The following is an 18434-nucleotide window of genomic DNA, read 5'->3' as shown; positions in this document are numbered from 1 at the left end:
ACCCCCTAGATGACACCTCGACAGGCTTCTCATCAAAACCCTTCCAAACACTTAAGCAGATAAAAGCAGAATTAAATTACCTACTCCTACATGATACCTGGCGTACCCTACACCCCTCCGATAAAGATTACACTTTTTGTTCAGCTCCTCACAAACGTCATTCTAGAATCGACTATCTCTTTCCCCCACAAAAAGATTTACATACGCTGAAGTCAGCCTCTATAGAACCAATGATTCTCTCTGACCATCTCCCAATCATGATGACTATTCAACTTCCCGACGCTCCTTACGCGTCCAAAACATGGAGATTAGATCCCTTTCTCCTTACTGACTCCGACGTTACCCGTCAAATACGGGATTCTCTGACCAATTATTTTAAAGAGAACATGTCTATGGAAACGTCTCCGCGCATTCAATGGGAAGCACACAAATGTGTGATCCGTGGACTCCTGCTTTCTATTTCGGCCTCCCGTAAATGGATAGCCCAGGCTTCTTTCAATTCCTTACTGCTAAAAGTTAGGGACTTGGAAGGTACACATAAGCGCTCGAAAGCTGTAGCCTTTGTGGCAGAACTTGACCAGGCATGAAAGAAACTGCGAGATTTAGTGGAAAAGAGAACTAGACGCAATTTTATTTTAGCCCAGAAACTCTTCTACGAACATGGCAATAAAAGCGGCAGGACTCTGGCACGGGCCTTGCAAGCTAAAAAAGCGTTACACACCATTCATAGACTTTACTCGAAACAAGGTCATCCACTTAGAACATCTGCAGATATCGCAGCTGAATTTGAGCGATATTACACCGAGCTTTATAACCTCCCCCTACCACCTAAACCGACAGGAGATGATAGACCACGTAAGGACATCCAGACTTTTCTGGCCCAATATCTTCCTAAAACTATTTCTCAGTCACAAGCGACAGATTTGGATGGGGCTTTGAATTTGACAGAGCTACAACAGGCCATTGCTCAACTGAGGCCGGGCAAAAGTCCGGGACCAGATGGTCTCATAACCACATACTACAAATCCTTCATAGATATCCTAGCACACCCATTTCTAAATGCCTTCAATTTGCTAGATACACCAGGTCAATGCATGCCCTCTCTGAAGCCAACATTACATTGATACCGAAAGACAATAAAGACCAGACATCGCCGGCAAACTACCGCCCGATTTCCCTACTGAATGATTACCCGGGAATGATCATACGACACTCTCAGGTTGCTGTTGGAATTCACATAGAGGCTGGCTTCAGACTCAGCCCCCGGTTTTATTACACACACACACACACCCCCCACATGAGTCAGGTCAATCCCCTCCCACAGAACAATGCATGGGGAGTGCCTATACACAGGATGTACATTCCGATTGGAGCGTAGCCTTTCCTCTTATCTATCACCAGTCCTCCCTTCCCTCCATGAGCTCTCTGAGGGAAGCAACCTTCCCCCTTTACACCAGTCCTCCCCCCCCCATGAACTCTCTGAGGAGAGCAAACTTCCAATCCTATTAGCTCCTAGTGGTATGTAAATTCCCTGTACAAGCATCCCCTAGATTAAACAGTGCCAGTCTGTATCTGAATGGGCCCGATATGATCTTTATTAAAACACATCCATCCAGATACAGTTTCAGGTCGGTAATGGCTTGTAAGATATACATGAGCCTACACACGGAGTTCGCACTGCTTGGCGCCTTGCGGTACGAAGTCCATGTGGTACTATGCTGCTGATATGTGGATACAGGCCCTACCGCCGGCGGCATTCGCATTGAATGCCGTGGTGGAATACACGCCGGTCTATAAGCGCAGATCTGCCATCTCGTCCATTACCAAGCTGAGTACTGTAATACATACATTGTACATGCGCATGGCCCAATTGCAGCCTTCAGAGCTTTAATTAAGCCACACGAGAGACATATGAATAACACTCATATATTTAAAGTTCAACCTATAAATACAAAATTTCCATGACAATGTCGACCTTAAGATTTTTGCAAAGATTTTGGCAAATCGTCTACTGAGCATTATTGACACTATTATTTCCACTGATCAAGTGGGTTTCGTCCCTGGCAGAGAGGCTAGAGACAACACCATCAGGGCTATAAACATACACCATTGGCTGATACAGAAGAGACAATCTGGCTTCTTCCTCTCTGTAGATGCGGAGAAGGCCTTTGACAGACTAGCATGGGATTATATGGAGGCTGTTCTATCTGGTCTCAGGCTTCCTCCCCGCTTCTTGAAATTCATCATGTCCCTATACACGACGCCAACGGCTAGAGTGAGAGTGAATGGTCTCCTCTCAGATGCTTTTTCATTACGAAATGGAATGAGACAAGGATGCCCATTATCCCCCCTCCTATTTATCATCACTCTTGAACCGTTTCTGCAATGCATTAAACAAAATGAGAGCATTAAAGGGATTGCAATTAATGGCAAAACACACAAAATCGCTGCCTTTGCTTACATTTTACTTTTCTTAACAGACTCACATATTACATTGCCTAACCTACTACATGACTTCAAGCTGTTTCAGTATCTAGTCAATTTTAAAATCAACTTCAGTAAATCTCAAGCTCTAAATATTTCCTTACCACGAGATTTGCTTTGTCAGACAAAACTTAATTTTCCCTTTACCTGGCAGTCTGAAGCATTCATGTACCTAGGAATCCAACTACCGGCCATTCTTACAGATCTTCTTGACCAGAACTTCTTGCCCATCCTCCGCAATATCACTAAAGACCTGCGGACTTGGGATGAACCGTTGAATGTGCTTCCTAGAATTCTATACCTATTGCAAACAATTCCAATTAAACTGCCTAATTCCTTTTTTAAGTCTTTTAAAACCTTATGCACCTCGTTCCTATGGTGTAACAAACGTCCAAGAATCAGTTTTGACCAACTCACTATGCCTAAATTCAGTGGAGGTATTGGGCTACCAGATATTGCCCGCTACCATAGAGCATGCCAAATGGCTAGAATAGTAGATTGGTCTACGAATCATAGTCGAAAAGCGTGGGTCAACTTGGAGGCTGCTTTCTCGAAGACCCCACTTGCCTCGTCTCCTTGGACGAAAAGATCACACCTCCCCGTTGAGTTCACGGGAGACCCTCTTATAGGCCCCACTTTAGCCTGTTACCATCAGATAATTAAGACATCTGACTTTTCTTCTACCCCGGGCCCACTCTCGTCCATTACTATGAACCCGGACTTCCCCTCGGGTTTGTCACCTACTTTTCTTGCAGGATCCAGCCACCCAAATAATCTGTGTATACACCAACTCTTTAAAGATGGGATGTTTCTTTCTAGAGACATCATTCTTAACAAGTGGCCACTCCTGACCTTGACGCCATGGATGTACAGACAAATACACCATTTCGTTCATAGTTCTTCGCACATAAACCAATATACTAGACGTCTTACCCCATTTGAAAAACTCTGTTTTACAGACTCTCCCAAGAGACATGTTATATCTCAGCTATATTCTTATCTTGAAAACACTATTGAGGTTCAGTCTAGGAAAGCCTGTATAGCCTGGAGCTCTGACCTACAACTAAAAGAGATTACCCAAAAAATAAAAAATATCAAATATATATAAAAGAAAAAATAAATAAAGTCCCAATATGCAAAGTGTCCAAATAATGTGTCCAAACAAAGATCAATTTCTTGATAGGAAGACGCTTCGTACTCCACTGAAGAAGATGCAAATCAATCACAGGTACTCTTCAAATACCCTAAAACAAACAGATTCCAGCTTGTAATCCACCACATATGTACAGAGTGTCCTTAGATTGGTATCCTCTTGTTCCTCAGGACCTCACAAACAGACCAGGAATCAGTATGTGAATTATAATCATATATAAAATTTATTGTAGCCACTTACATATAAAAACAATAAGATCAGCAAGACAGCATCCAACTCCTCATGCCCAGTATGCGATCCCCTTTCCATGTGTAGAGGGTCTCCCGATCACCAGGTAATTCCCCCTTGCTACTCCTATCCAGCACTATCACTTTGTAGCTCTGGGGGACACCTGAAGTGCACCGTTACTCTCCAGACCTCCAACACACAGGGATTCCAGAATCCAAAATGGCTGCCGCAGCACTTCCGGGAACGTCACGTGCCCTGGACGCGTTTCGTCTCTTCCGGACTTTGTCAACAAGGATACGGACATAAGGTTCCAGTTCTTTAAGTACCCACTCCTAACCTGGCGGAAACACCTCAGCGGCCATCTTACAAAGTGGAAAATTGAGATGAATGACTACCACAGCTGATATACCATGCTAGATAGTCATCCCCACCCCATAGCTCTCATCCCTAAGTTAACCTCAAGCCATACTTCAGTCCCAAGGATAATTAAACCACCTGCAGCCATTTTGGAAACTGAAAGAACAATTTTAAATAACCATAGGGTCGGGGGTAACACCACCCCTTCACCATTGATTACAAAAATCTACAAATAATAAAATCATTCACAAAAATTAAAAATATTAAAGAATATAAGAAGTACATGCTAAAAATCTAAATTAATCTTTATTATTTTATTTTTATTTTAATTTAGATTTTTAGCATGTACTTCTTATATTCTTTAATATTTTTAATTTTTGTGAATGATTTTATTATTTGTAGATTTTTGTAATCAATGGTGAAGGGGTGGTGTTACCCCCGACCTTATGGTTATTTAAAATTGTTCTTTCAGTTTCCAAAATGGCTGCAGGTGGTTTAATTATCCTTGGGACTGAAGTATGGCTTGAGGTTAACTTAGGGATGAGAGCTATGGGGTGGGGATGACTATCTAGCATGGTATATCAGCTGTGGTAGTCATTCATCTCAATTTTCCACTTTGTAAGATGGCCGCTGAGGTATTTCCGCCAGGTTAGGAGTGGGTACTTAAAGAACTGGAACCTTATGTCCGTATCCTTGTTGACAAAGTCCGGAAGAGACGAAACGCGTCCAGGGCACGTGACGTTCCCGGAAGTGCTGTGGCAGCCATTTTGGATTCTGGAATCCCTGTGTGTTGGAGGTCTGGAGAGTAACGGTGCACTTCAGGTATCCCCCAGAGCTACAAAGTGATAGTGCTGGATAGGAGTAGCAAGGGGGAATTACCTGGTGATCGGGAGACCCTCTACACATGGAAAGGGGATCGTATACTGGGCATGAGGAGTTGGATGCTGTCTTGCTGATCTTATCGCTTTTATATGTAAGTGGCTACAATAAATTTTATATATGATTATAATTCACATACTGATTCCTGGTCTGTTTGTGAGGTCCTGAGGAACAAGAGGATACCAATCTAAGGACACTCTGTACATATGTGGTTGATTACAAGCTGGAATCTGTTTGTTTTAGGGTATTTGAAGAGTACCTGTGATTGATTTGCATCTTCTTCAGTGGAGTAGGAAGCGTCTTCCTATCAAGAAATTGATCTTTGTTTGGACACATTATTTGGACACTTTGCATATTGGGACTTTATTTATTTTTTCTTTTATATATATTTGATATTTTTTATTTTTTGGGTAATCTCTTTGGGTTTTGATCTTTTCACTATAATTGTGGGTTTTTGGGTTTAAGTCAATGAATATATATTTTATTAGTACTTCAGGGGAAGGATATTGATATGACTTTAAGGGATTTTTGAGGATTTTATATATATATGTGTGCTGATTTATACTTATTCTGACCTACAACTCCAACTAACGCCGGAAGACTGGGATCATATTTACGCACTTATTCACAAGGGCTCCATATGTGTTTCCACACAGGAAAGCAAACTATACTCTAGATCAGCGGTTCTCAACCTGGGGGTCGCGAACCCTTTGGGGGTCGAATGACCATTTCACAGGGGTCGCCTAAGACCATCGGAAAACACATATTTCCGATGGTCTTAGGAACCGAGACACCGCTCCTGTCTCCGGCGATGTGTGGGTGGGATGATATGCTGCCCCTGTCACCGCCTCCTCGCCGCTGATTGGCCACCGGAACTGTAGCTCAGGAGAGGCACACAGGCGGCCAATCACTGGCGAGGAGATGGAGCTTGGAGAGGAGGAGCCGAGCGGCAGCGCGCGTAGATCAAAGAAGATCGAGGGAGCTGCAGGAGCGAGTGAAGAGAGAGGCCAGAGAAGGAAGACAGCTGACAGGTAAGTGCAAATTTTGCTGCTGCAGCCAGGTATGCTGCCTGTAGATGGGAGAGGGAGAGAGCGAGCCCAGGCTGGAGCAGGGGTCAGCAAGGTAAGTATCATTGGTGTCAGTGGGAGGGATAGTGCCCCATCATTTGTGTCACTAATACCAACGATGGGGCACTATTCCTCCCCCCACTGACACCAACGATGGGGCACTATTCCTCCCCCCACTGACACCAACGATGGGGCACTATTCCTCCCCCTACTGACACCAACGATGGGGCACTATTCCTCCCCCCACTGACACCAACGATGGGGCACTATTCCTCCCCCCACTGACACCAACGATGGGGCACTATTCCTCCCCCCACTGACACCAACGATGGGGCACTATTCCTCCCCCCACTGACACCAACGATGGGGCACTATTCCTCCCCCCACTGACACCAATGATGAGGCACTATTCCTCCCAATGACACCCACAATGGGGCACTATTCCTCCCACTGGCACCCACGATGGGGCACTATTCCTCCCACTGACACCAATGATGGGGCACTATTCCTCCCACTGACACCAATGATGGGGCACTATTCCTCCCACTGACGCCAATGATTGGGCACTATTCCTCCCACTGACGCCAATGATTGTACACTATTCCTCCCACTGACACCAATGATGGAGCACTATTCCTCCCACTGACACCAATGATGGAGCACTATTCCTCCCACTGACACCAATGATGGGGCACTATTCCTCCCACTGATACCAATGATGAGGCACTATTCCTCCCACTGATGCCAATGATGGGGCACTATTCCTCCCACTGATGCCAATGATGGGGCACTATTCCTCCCACTGACGCCAATGATGGGGCACTATTCCTCCCACTGACACCAATGATGGGGCACTATTCCTCCCACTGACGCCAATGATGGGACACTATTCCTCCCACTGACGCCAATGATGGGGCACTATTCCTCCCACTGACGCCAATGATGGGGCACTATTCCTCCCACTGACGCCAATGATGGGGCACTATTCCTCCCACTGACGCCAATGATGGGGCACTATTCCTCCCACTGATGCCAATGATGGGGCACTATTCCTCCCACTGATGCCAATGATGGGGCACTATTCCTCCCACTGATGCCAATGATGGGGCACTATTCCTCCCACTGATGCCAATGATGGGGCACTATTCCTCCCACTGATACCAATGATGGGGCACTATTCCTCCCACTGATACCAATGATGGGACACTATTCCTCCCACTGATACCAATGATGGGACACTATTCCTCCCACTGATACCAATGATGGGACACTATTCCTCCCACTGATACCAATGATGGGACACTATTCCTCCCGCTGATACTAATGATGGGGCACTATTCCTCCCACTGACACCAATGATGGGGCACTATTCCTCCCACTAACGCCAATGATGGGGCACTATTCCTCCCACTGACACCAATGATGAGGCACTATTCCTCCCACTGATACCAATGATGGGACACTATTCCTCCCGCTGATACTAATGATGGGGCACTATTCCTCCCACTGACACCAATGATGGGGCACTATTCCTCCCACTAACGCCAATGATGGGACACTATTCCTCCCACTGATACCAATGATGGGGCACTATTCCTCCCACTGACATCAGTGATGGGGCGCTAGTCCTCCCACTGCAAAATTACAGTTATGAAGTAGCAACGAAAATAATTTTATGGTTGGGGGTCACCACAACATGAGGAACTGTATTAAGGGGTCGCGGCATTAGAAAGGTTGAGAACCACTGCTCTAGATGGTACAGAGTTCCATCCCTGCTTCACCAGTTCGATCCCACTATCTTGGACTCTTGTTGGAGATGCCACCTGGCTAAGGGTACACTCATGCACATTTGGTGGGACTGCCCTATGCTGCAGCCATTTTGGGGGAGAGTTCAATCGACAATCACACGAGTAACTACGTATAGCCTGGAGCTCACCCTGCACAATTTCTACTGCATCACTCCTCACTCCCATCCCGGACATATCGTAAATCAGTCGCCATGCACATGGTCAATGCCGCAAAACAATGTGTCCCAGTCCACTGGTGCTCGACAAATATTCCCACTATCCGTGAATGGTTTGCGAGGATCAATAGAACTGAGGAAATGGAGGAACTGATCTCTGTTGCTAAGGAACATCCCAAGAGATTCAGGGGAACTTGGGCCTGTTGGAAGCATTTTAAAACCACCCTTTCCTACCACCTATTAATGCAGCAATGATTGTCTACACCAGGGGTGGGCAAACATTTTGACTTGAGGGCCGCAATGGGTTCATATATTGGACCCGGGAGCCGGACCAAGAGTAGATGAATGAATATTCCCCCATAGTAAGCATAGTAATTAATCCCCTTTATAGTAATTCATCCCCCATATAGTAATTCATCCCCCATATAGTAATTCATCCCCCATATAGTAATTCATCCCCCATAGTAATTCATCCCCCATAGTAATTCATCCCCCATATAGTAATTCATCCCCCATAGTAATTAATCCCCCATATAGTAATTCATCCCCCATAGTAATTCATCCCCCATATAGTAATTAATCCCCCATATAGTAATTCATCCCCCATATAGTAATTCATCCCCCATATAGTAATTCATCCCCCATAGTAATTCATCCCCCATATAGTAATTCATCCCCCATAGTAATTAATCCCCCATATAGTAATTCATCCCCCATAGTAATTCATCCCCCATATAGTAATTAATCCCCCATATAGTAATTCATCCCCCATATAGTAATTCATCCCCCATATAGTAATTCATCCCCCATAGTAATTCATCCCCCATATAGTAATTCATCCCCCATAGTAATTAATCCCCCATATAGTAATTCATCCCCCATAGTAATTCATCCCCCATAGTAATTCATCCCCCATATAGTAATTCATCCCCCATAGTAATTAATCCCCCATATAGTAATTCATCCCCCATAGTAATTCATCCCCCATATAGTAATTAATCCCCCATATAGTAATTCATCCCCCATATAGTAATTCATCCCCCATATAGTAATTCATCCCCCATAGTAATTCATCCCCCATATAGTAATTCATCCCCCATAGTAATTAATCCCCCATATAGTAATTCATCCCCCATAGTAATTCATCCCCCATATAGTAATTAATCCCCCATATAGTAATTCATCCCCCATATAGTAATTCATCCCCCGTATAGTAATTCATCCCCCCTATAGTAATTCATTCCCCATATTAATTCATCCCTCATATAGTATTTCATCCTCCACAGTACTATTCCCCCCCAAGTAGTAAGTCAAGTCCCCCCTGTGTCAATTCACTTACCTTTGCTCCGCGTGTTCCTCTCGCCGTGTTCTCGCGTCGTTCCGGTCTTCAGGGCGGACTGTGAGAGGAGCCTAGCTCCCCTCCCCTCACGTTCGTCACGCTGCCCCGCCTACACACATCCTGACAGCCAATGTTTGCCTGCCCTGGCTGTTTTTTTTTTTATATCACGCTCCGCGGGCCGGATTAAAAGGTCCGCCGGGCCGTATACGGCCCGCGGGCCGTAGTTTGCCCATTGCTGGTCTACACATATTCTGACACTGGGGAATGTTCTCTTTTCTGAGATACCTCTCGATCTGTAACGCACCACCTGACAGCACCTCTATCAGTCCCCTGATAGAGCCTCCCCAGAGTGCGGAGTCTAAGTACCGAAACACTTGTTCACCAGGGCCCCTGATGGTGGGGATGGACTTGGAGCGCCCCAGGACCAGGTCGCAGCTACCGAGTATCTCTACCAGAGGTAGAGGAGTCTGCCAGAGGCTCCTGTGGGTTAAGAGTCTGATGTGAGGGAGCCCGGGGATCCCTGAGGGATGGATGAGCAAGATCAGAGTCAAACAGGCCGTGTCGGTAACTAGCGGGTCAGTGCGGTACAAGACGGTAGGCAAGGGATAGTCGGGTCACACGCAGGGTCAATACCAGAAGATCAGATCTATAAGGGAGCATCCAGGAGCAGAGTCAGGCAAGTCAAGGGGTCAGGACAGGAGAAGGCAACAAGGTCAGACAATCCAGATCAGAGTACTCACAACACAGGCAACAGGATACGCAAAGACCATTCGGCAACAAGTGTCTGTACAAGGTTGGTTTAAGTAGCCCGCCCTGCACCTGAGAGGCGCAGCCTAGGTCCTAGTGCCTGCCCAGTATTTTCATAGACTACGGGTGTGCCTGGGTCCTAGTGCCCTGCTGCCTGCATGTCTTGACAGACACCTACGCATGTGTAGACCCATGCGTCGCGATGGTCCCTGACACGATCTATGCTTAGATATACCTTTTGTCCTTTACCAAGGCTTGCTCCTTTGGGACTTGTATCCGCATATTACCCGGTTGACTGTCTTGATTCACACCATGGATTCAACTATAAACTGATATTTCTATTGTGACGCGTCTCACATGTTAAAAGCCACCTACCCACAAGAATATACTCCTTTTTTCCGTTTTATCATACCATAAGCCCTTCCCTACCTCTCCCCCCCCTTCCTTTTTTTTCTCTCTCTCTCTCTCTCTTTCTTCTTTCTCCCTTTCTATATACTTACGTTATCACCAAGTTACTCTAATTACTGACTAACCCTCTTTCTACCTGATCTTTAGCTCTCACCTGTATTCTACTCTTATCTTTGTACCATATCCAATACAGAATGCTGAACCTCAAACAGACGTATTACGCTCCATAATACTTACATTTCCAATTCTTGGACACGTGAAACGGATCGAAGGTTTTCATAGATGCTGTTCATATTCGATATCACACACTTCCCTGACAGAAAATTCTGCTCAATGGTCAAACGACAATATTTCTCCTAACTCATTTCTTATTTGTGGTACAATTCCTGGATTGTAATATTATGCTGACTAAATGTTTGACAATGTTCTGTTTTGTATTGCCTGTTATGCTTTGACCTGTCTGCGACACGGGAGGCGACATACAGTAATCTGTCCGATTTTGGATTCACGTCTGTATATGTATTGTTATGCCTGCTTTCTTCTAATAAAAATCTTTTTTGGAAAATGGGAGAAGGATCCCCCTTATATCAGTGGTCAATGTATTGGTCCATTACATTGGTGACCAATGGGAGAAGGACCTCCTTATATCAGTGGTCAGTGTAGTGGTCCCTTACATTAGTGACCAATGGGAGAAGGACCTCCTTATATCAGTGGTCAGTGTAGTGGTCCCTTACATTGGTGACCAATGGGAGAAGGACCCCCTTATATCAGTGGTCAATGTATTGGTCCATTACATTGATGACCAATGGGAGAAGGATCCCTTATATCAGTGGTCGGTGTAGTGGTCCATTACATTGGTGACCAAATGGGAGAAGGATCCCCTTATATCAGTGGTCAGTGTAGTGGTCCCTTACATTGGTGACCAATGGGAGGAGAATCCCTTATATCAGTGGTCAGTGTAGTGGTCCCTTACATTGGTGACCAATGGGAGAAGGACCCCCTTATATCAGTGGTTAGTGTAGCGGTCCCTCACATTGGTGACCGATGGGAGAAGGACCCCTTATATCAGTAGTCAGTGCAGCGGTCCCTTACATTGGTGACCAATGGGAGAAGGACCCCTTATATCAGTGGTCAGTGTAGTGGTCCCTTACATTGGTGACAATGGGAGAAAGAGCCCCTTGTATTAGTGGTCTGTGTAGTGGTCCCTTACATTGGTGACCAATGGGAGAAGGATCCCCTTATATCAGTGGTCAGTGTAGTGGCCCCTTACATTGGTGACCAATGGGAGAAGGACCCCCTTATATCAGTGGTCCGTGTAGTGGTCCCTTACATTGGTGACCAATGGGAGAAGGACCCCCTTATATCAGTGGTCAATGTAGTGGTCCCTTACATGGGTGACCAATGGCGGAAGGACCCCCTTATATCAGTAGTCAGTGTAGTGGTCCCTTACATTTTGTGACCAATTGAAGGATTCCCTTTTATCTCTGGTCAGTGTAGTGGTCCCTTACAAAAGACTAGAAGGTCTAAAAAAAAATTAAATGTGAATGAATCACCAGGACCAGATGGCTTGCATCTGAGAGTCCTCAAAGAATGTAGCCAGGTCATTGATAGACAGTCATTCCTCATATTTAGGAAAGCTTACTGACCGGAATGGTGGCAGCAGATTGGTGAAAATCTAACGTGGTTCCAGTATTCCAGAAAGGGCCGAGATACATATCTGGAAACCCCAAGCCAGTCAGCCTAACATCAATAGTTTGTAAACTATTGGAGGGATGATAAGGGACCATATCCAGGAATTTGCTGATGAACATAGTATCATTAGTAGTAACCAGCATGGATTTATGGGAAAAGATCGTTCTTGTCAGACCAACCTATTAACCATCTATGAGGAGGTGAGCTGTAATCTGGATAAAGGATCCCCCGTGGATGTAGAAGGAACGAGGATTGTGTCACTTCCAGAGTCACTCAGATGTAAACAAGCCAGTTCCAGCTTGTGAAAGCATCAGAATGAACTGATCTTGGTTTGATCGGATGTTTTTAAGGTCAGATTGGGATCTGGGGTCCAGTAGACCCCAGATGTCTCAGTAAAGAGAACCTGTCTGATAGCAATAAAAGTAATAAATAAATTGGGGAAGAGTAAAAATAAAAAAAAATTAAAAGAAATAATTAAAAAAATGAAAGCACCCCCCCCTGTGTTTGCACACAAATGCTAACACATGGAAGTCCTCAACGCATTGTAAACGGTGTTCTCACCACACGTGTATCCACACAGGTATGGCTGGAAATGTCAGAGTGAGAGCGATAATTCCGGCATCAGACCTCCTGTGTAACTCTACACTGGTAACCTGAGTGACACCTATGGGGGGTATTTAGGCCCCGTAGTTTGGTGCCGTTCCACTGGTGTTTGCAATTTTAAAGCGTGACATGTTAGGTATCTATTTACTCGGCACAACATCATTTTTTACCCCCAAAACGGTATTATATTGTGTTTGCTGCACTAAGATTAGGTAAAGTTTCTTTTCTAAAAATGTACATAAAAAAAGCTGCAGAAATATGGAGCGACAAATATTGTAACAGCAACCATGTTACTCTCCAGGGTCTCTGCTTATATATAATATTTGGGGGCTCTCAGTCATTTCCCAGCAAATAATGACTTTTACATGTCGGAATGTCAGAATTGGCCGGGTAGGGAAGTATTAATAATAAATACAATAAATAATCGTCTCCTGACATTTAGGAGTCTATTAATAAATGGAACAACAACTCCCCCAGGTAGAAGTGCCGGTACAGTCCATTCCTTCTGTGTGAATGGGGTGGGGGGACCAATGGACCAATGCTGAGCTGCATGAAGGGTTTCCATCCATTTCACATGGAAAATACCACATTTGTCTATTGGATGGTGAGAATTCCTAGGATACTTAGCGCCATCTAAAGGCCAAATGCAGAATTTACCATTTTAAATCAATGGCTGGTTTCATAGTGTTGGTTTAACCCCCTGATGCCGAGCGCATGCAAATTAGTGACCTCTCAGACCTGGGATTTGTTCCGTGGGGCCGCTAATTTGTGTATCTGTCTTTGTGCTGGGAGCCTCTGACTGGCTATCACAGTGATCAGTCACTATGAAGCCTACCCCATGTTTTCTCTTTCTGAATGGAAGAGAGAGATACATTGTATCATTTTATATATATATATATATATATATATATATATATATATATATTACACATTGTATCATTATATACATCACATTATACATTATATTATTATATACATTCTATTATACATTGTATCATTATATACATTATGTTATACATTGTATCATTATATACATCCTATTATACATTGTATCATTATATACATCCCATTATACATTGTATCATTATATACATCCTATTATACATTGTATCATTATATACATCCTATTATACATTGTATCATTATATACATTCTATTATACATTGTATCATTATATACATTATATTACACTTTATATCATTATATACATCACATTATACATTGTATCATTATATACATCACATTATACATTGTATTATTATATACATTCCATTATACATTGTATCATTATATACATTCTATTATACATTGTATCATTATATACATTATATTATACAATGTATCATTATATACATCACATTATACATTGTATCATTATATACATTCTATTACACATTGTATCATTATATACATTCTATTACACATTGTATCATTATATACATTAGATTACACATTGTATCATTATATACATTCTGTTATACATTGTATCATTATATACATCACATTATACATTATATACATTCTATTATACATTGCATCATTATATACATTCTATTACACATTGTATCATTATATACATTCTATTATACATTGTATCATTATATACATTCTATTACACATTGTATCATTATATACATTCTATCATTATATACATTCTGTTATACATTGTATCATTATATACATCACATTATACATTGTATCATTATATACATCCTATTATACATTGTATCATTATATACATCCTATTATAAATGGTATCATTATATACATTCTATTATACATTGTATCATTATATACATTCCATTATACATTGTATCATTATATACATCCTATTATACATTGTATCATTATATACATTATATTATACATTGTATCATTGTATACATTCCATTATACATTGTATCATTATATACATCCTATTACACATTGTATCATTATATACATTCCATTATACATTGTATCATTATATACATTATATTACACATTGTGTCATTAGATATATAATATTACACACCTGTCTCCAAGCAGCAGATTCTGCTTCCCCCGCAGCACTTTCCTATGGAGGCCTCATCTGGACCCACTCACCCAGACCCAGTGGTCAGAAAGGTGGTGGGGTTGGTTTGCTTCTATTCCCACTGAGCACCTTCCATGTCCTCCCTAACCCTCCCTCTCTATCCTTCTCTTCTTCCCAGACTCACTGTTTTCTCCCATTTCTCTGAGGATTGCAGTGATCTATCGGCCTCCTGGACCCGTGTCCCGCTTTCTTGATGATTTCTCCGCCTGGCTACCCTACTTTCTCTCCTCTGAACTACAAACTATCATTCTCTGAGATTTTACCATCCCTATTAATGTCAACAACCCGGCTACATCCCAATTCTGCAGACCAGAAAGGATCCATGGGAGTAATATGGGAATTATTATAGGATCCCTGGGATACATAAACCCATAAACCCTGACCATAAAGGCTGAAAGAGGATCGAAAGACATAGGACTCTGCTTGAAGACATAGGACACATGGTAAAAATCAGCCAGCTGAGACATAGAAAGGGAAATGGGTGCTAATAGGGTGCAGGAGATTTGCCGAGACATAGAGAGGGAAATGGGTGCTAATAGGCTGCAGGGGATCTGCTGAGACAATGAAATGTGTATGAAATGGATGGATGTGCAGACATTCCCAGAAGATGATGTCATTATGAGTGGATTGATATATATTTTTGCATTGTCCCCCCAGAAGGATCAGGTTTGGCGGGATCGCTCTCATTAGCTATACATTTGTATTTTGTGTTCTGTGTTTGTAAGACTTTTCTATATGTAATAAGAGATGTTTGTTGAACAGTTGGTTACTTAAGAGTTACATTTATTTCTTCTTCCTTTATTCAGTAATGTTTCATCTCCCGTAGTATCCCTGTAAGGTACATATTATACAGGAAGGGGGATTATGGGATGGATCTCGGGGCTGCAGTTCCTCTGAACTCCACAAGGTGGGGATCTCACCTATACTCACACAGGAAGTCTCTATGGAATGCAGACAGGAAGTGATGTCAGGCACAGACAGGAAGTGATGTCAGGCACAGACAGGAAATGATGTCAGGCACAGACAGGAAGTGATGTCAGGCACAGACAGAAGGTTCCAGATGAGAGGTGAGGCAGGAAAAAGTAGAGAGGAGACGTTGGTGGAAGTGGCAGCAGAGGAGGTAATAAGATGTTATTTCCTATTTACAACAAATGTATATAAATCTGAGGCTCTTTTAGGAATGTTGGGGGGTTTAAAAAATGAAAGGGGCTTTATAGCAACTTAAATGTGTAATATTGTTCTGTTTATCTCCTCCTCCCCTCCCCCGCCTGTCTCCAGCACCACACCCGGGGACTAGCAGGGAGGGGAGAGACCTTGCAGTGTAATGAGAACCGATTGGCTGCTCCTCAGGAAAGGGGAGTGTCCGGCTTATCCTTTCTCCCTTTCACTCCCAGAGCCATTTTTTCATTTTTTGCACATTTAAAAAATCATTTTATCCTGAAGATGACCCAAAACCCCCAAAATATCGATTTTCTGAAAGTAGAGACTTTAGAGAATAAAATAGCGGCAGTTCTAATTTTTTATGTCACAAAATATCACAAAGTCTAGGAAATGCCAAATTTCAGTAAAATATACACTTAAGCTGATTTCAGGGCACAAAAAGCAATAAATGACCCATTTATGTGTAAAAATATAAAACCTGAGGTTGCAGCGAGTAAATAGATATCCAACATGTCAAACCTTAAGTTGTGTGTGCTGAAATGGTGACAACCTTTAGTCCCCGGTATTATCTATAGGGGACACATTTATAGCCCCTTCTAGGTCATCAGTATAGAGTACGGAGGAGGTCTGCTCCTAGAATTATCCTCTCATTCTGGTGTGACCGGCGATATGTAACGTGTATCACAATCAATGTTATCACGTGTAGGCGCTCCAGCGTGTGCTCTTACGTTTGGGCGTGCATATATGTGGGGGAGCCTTAAAAATTTTTAAGGGGAGGAGTTATGTACTTGGGTGTAACTTTAATTGTTTACAATTAAAAAAACATTTTTACTTAAGGGGACAAAGTCCTCTATAAGATGACTCTTGATGAGAGGTTCTCTTTATTGAGACATCCAGGGTCTAAAAGACCCCCAATGTCTCCCCTGTACTCCATTGGATGTAATGTAGAGCACATCGCACCGCATTACATCCTTTGCCGGCCTTGATGGTCGGGAAACCTGTCATAACATCACTTCTGGGTCAGGACAAGAAGGAAGTGAACGTGTCCACTCTCCTCCATCCCCTCTACCCTCCGACACCCGCTGACCCGGGCCCACAGATGGGCAAGCAGAGCCGGGGAAGCATAGTAGGTACAGGAGAGGTTCACACAACCGGGGTGGCAGAGGCTGGCATCTGAAAGGAGAGCCCTGTGGCTTGCCCTCAGCAGGGATAAAGATTAAAAACAATACTTGCCCGGCCCCCAGAACTACATCTCCCGGGCGTCGGGTGATGTAAAGTGACCATCCCTGCATGATGAGCCGACATTGACCTCACAGCACTGCCTCAGAGCAAACTAGTCATAGGAAGGATCAGATTTATCATTCCTTGTCTGCAGATCTAATACTCATCAAAACCAGTTCAGAGACCAAACAAACCCAACAGAGAAAAGGGGCCCCGGACCTCAAAATTGTAGTAAACACTAAACATTCCAAACAAAATGTCTTCCCATGGGGGGAGTAGTTCTTCAATGTCCAGCAACCCTCCTATTCCCCCCTCACATCCACATCCTATTATTGTGTGACCAATACCATCCAAATCATTCTTACTTTCATTTCCCAAAGTTATCCGTCTACAAGGAGACCTGTATAGATCACATGATGGCACCAATGAGGATGGAGGAGGACCGGAGTCACATGACTGAGAAGATACTAAACCTCACCCTGGAGATCGTCTACCTGCTGACCGGAGAGGTGAGGAGGATTCTGGGAGGTCACATGACATCACTCTTATCTCTATTAATAAAACACAGACCTGACCGGAGAGGTGAGGAGGATTCTGGGAGGTCACATGACATCACTCGTATCTCTATTAATAAAACACAGACCTGACCCGAGAGGTGAGGAGGATTCTGGGAGGTCACATGACATCACTCTTACCTTTATTAATAAAACACAGACCTGACCGGAGAGGTGAGGAGGATTCTGGGAGGTCACATGACATCACTCTTTTCTCTATTAATAAAACACAGACCTGACCGGAGAGGTGAGGAGGATTCTGGGAGGTCACATGACATCACTCTCATCTCTATTAATAAAACACAGACCTAACCGGAGAGGTGAGGAGGATTCTGGGAGGTCACATGACATCACTCTTGTCTATTCTGGTCAATAGACCATTTTATTTTTGCACACATTTAGATGATGTCAGGTGGTTGATATTGTTTTATTTTTCTCCTGATCTGTAGGATTATGTTGTAAAGAAGAAGTCTAGTGGGGAGCCAATCTCAGGAGGATGGAGCA

At 43.4% G+C, this 18434-nt stretch overlaps 1 protein-coding gene across 1 annotated transcript in view; it reads left to right on the top strand.

Annotated features, from left to right (window-relative positions):
• The window catches only part of LOC149460727 (uncharacterized), a 49391-nt gene that overhangs the window by 24734 nt on the left and 6223 nt on the right, over positions 1-18434 (top strand). Inside the window, exons 4-5 of the mRNA XM_089679222.1 lie at positions 2154-2275; positions 2639-2764. Of these exons, the coding sequence (XP_089535348.1) occupies positions 2154-2275; positions 2639-2764 (248 nt within the window). The remainder of the gene's footprint in view (positions 1-2153; positions 2276-2638; positions 2765-18434) is intronic.

The sequence above is a fragment of the Staurois parvus genome, unplaced genomic scaffold (genome assembly GCF_062004578.1).
Source record: "Staurois parvus isolate SC_StPar_1 unplaced genomic scaffold, SC_StPar_1.0 ptg000221l, whole genome shotgun sequence".
Taxonomy (NCBI): domain Eukaryota; kingdom Metazoa; phylum Chordata; class Amphibia; order Anura; family Ranidae; genus Staurois; species Staurois parvus.
Note: the sequence above shows the minus strand (reverse complement) of the source record. Positions and strands in the feature narration are given on the sequence as shown.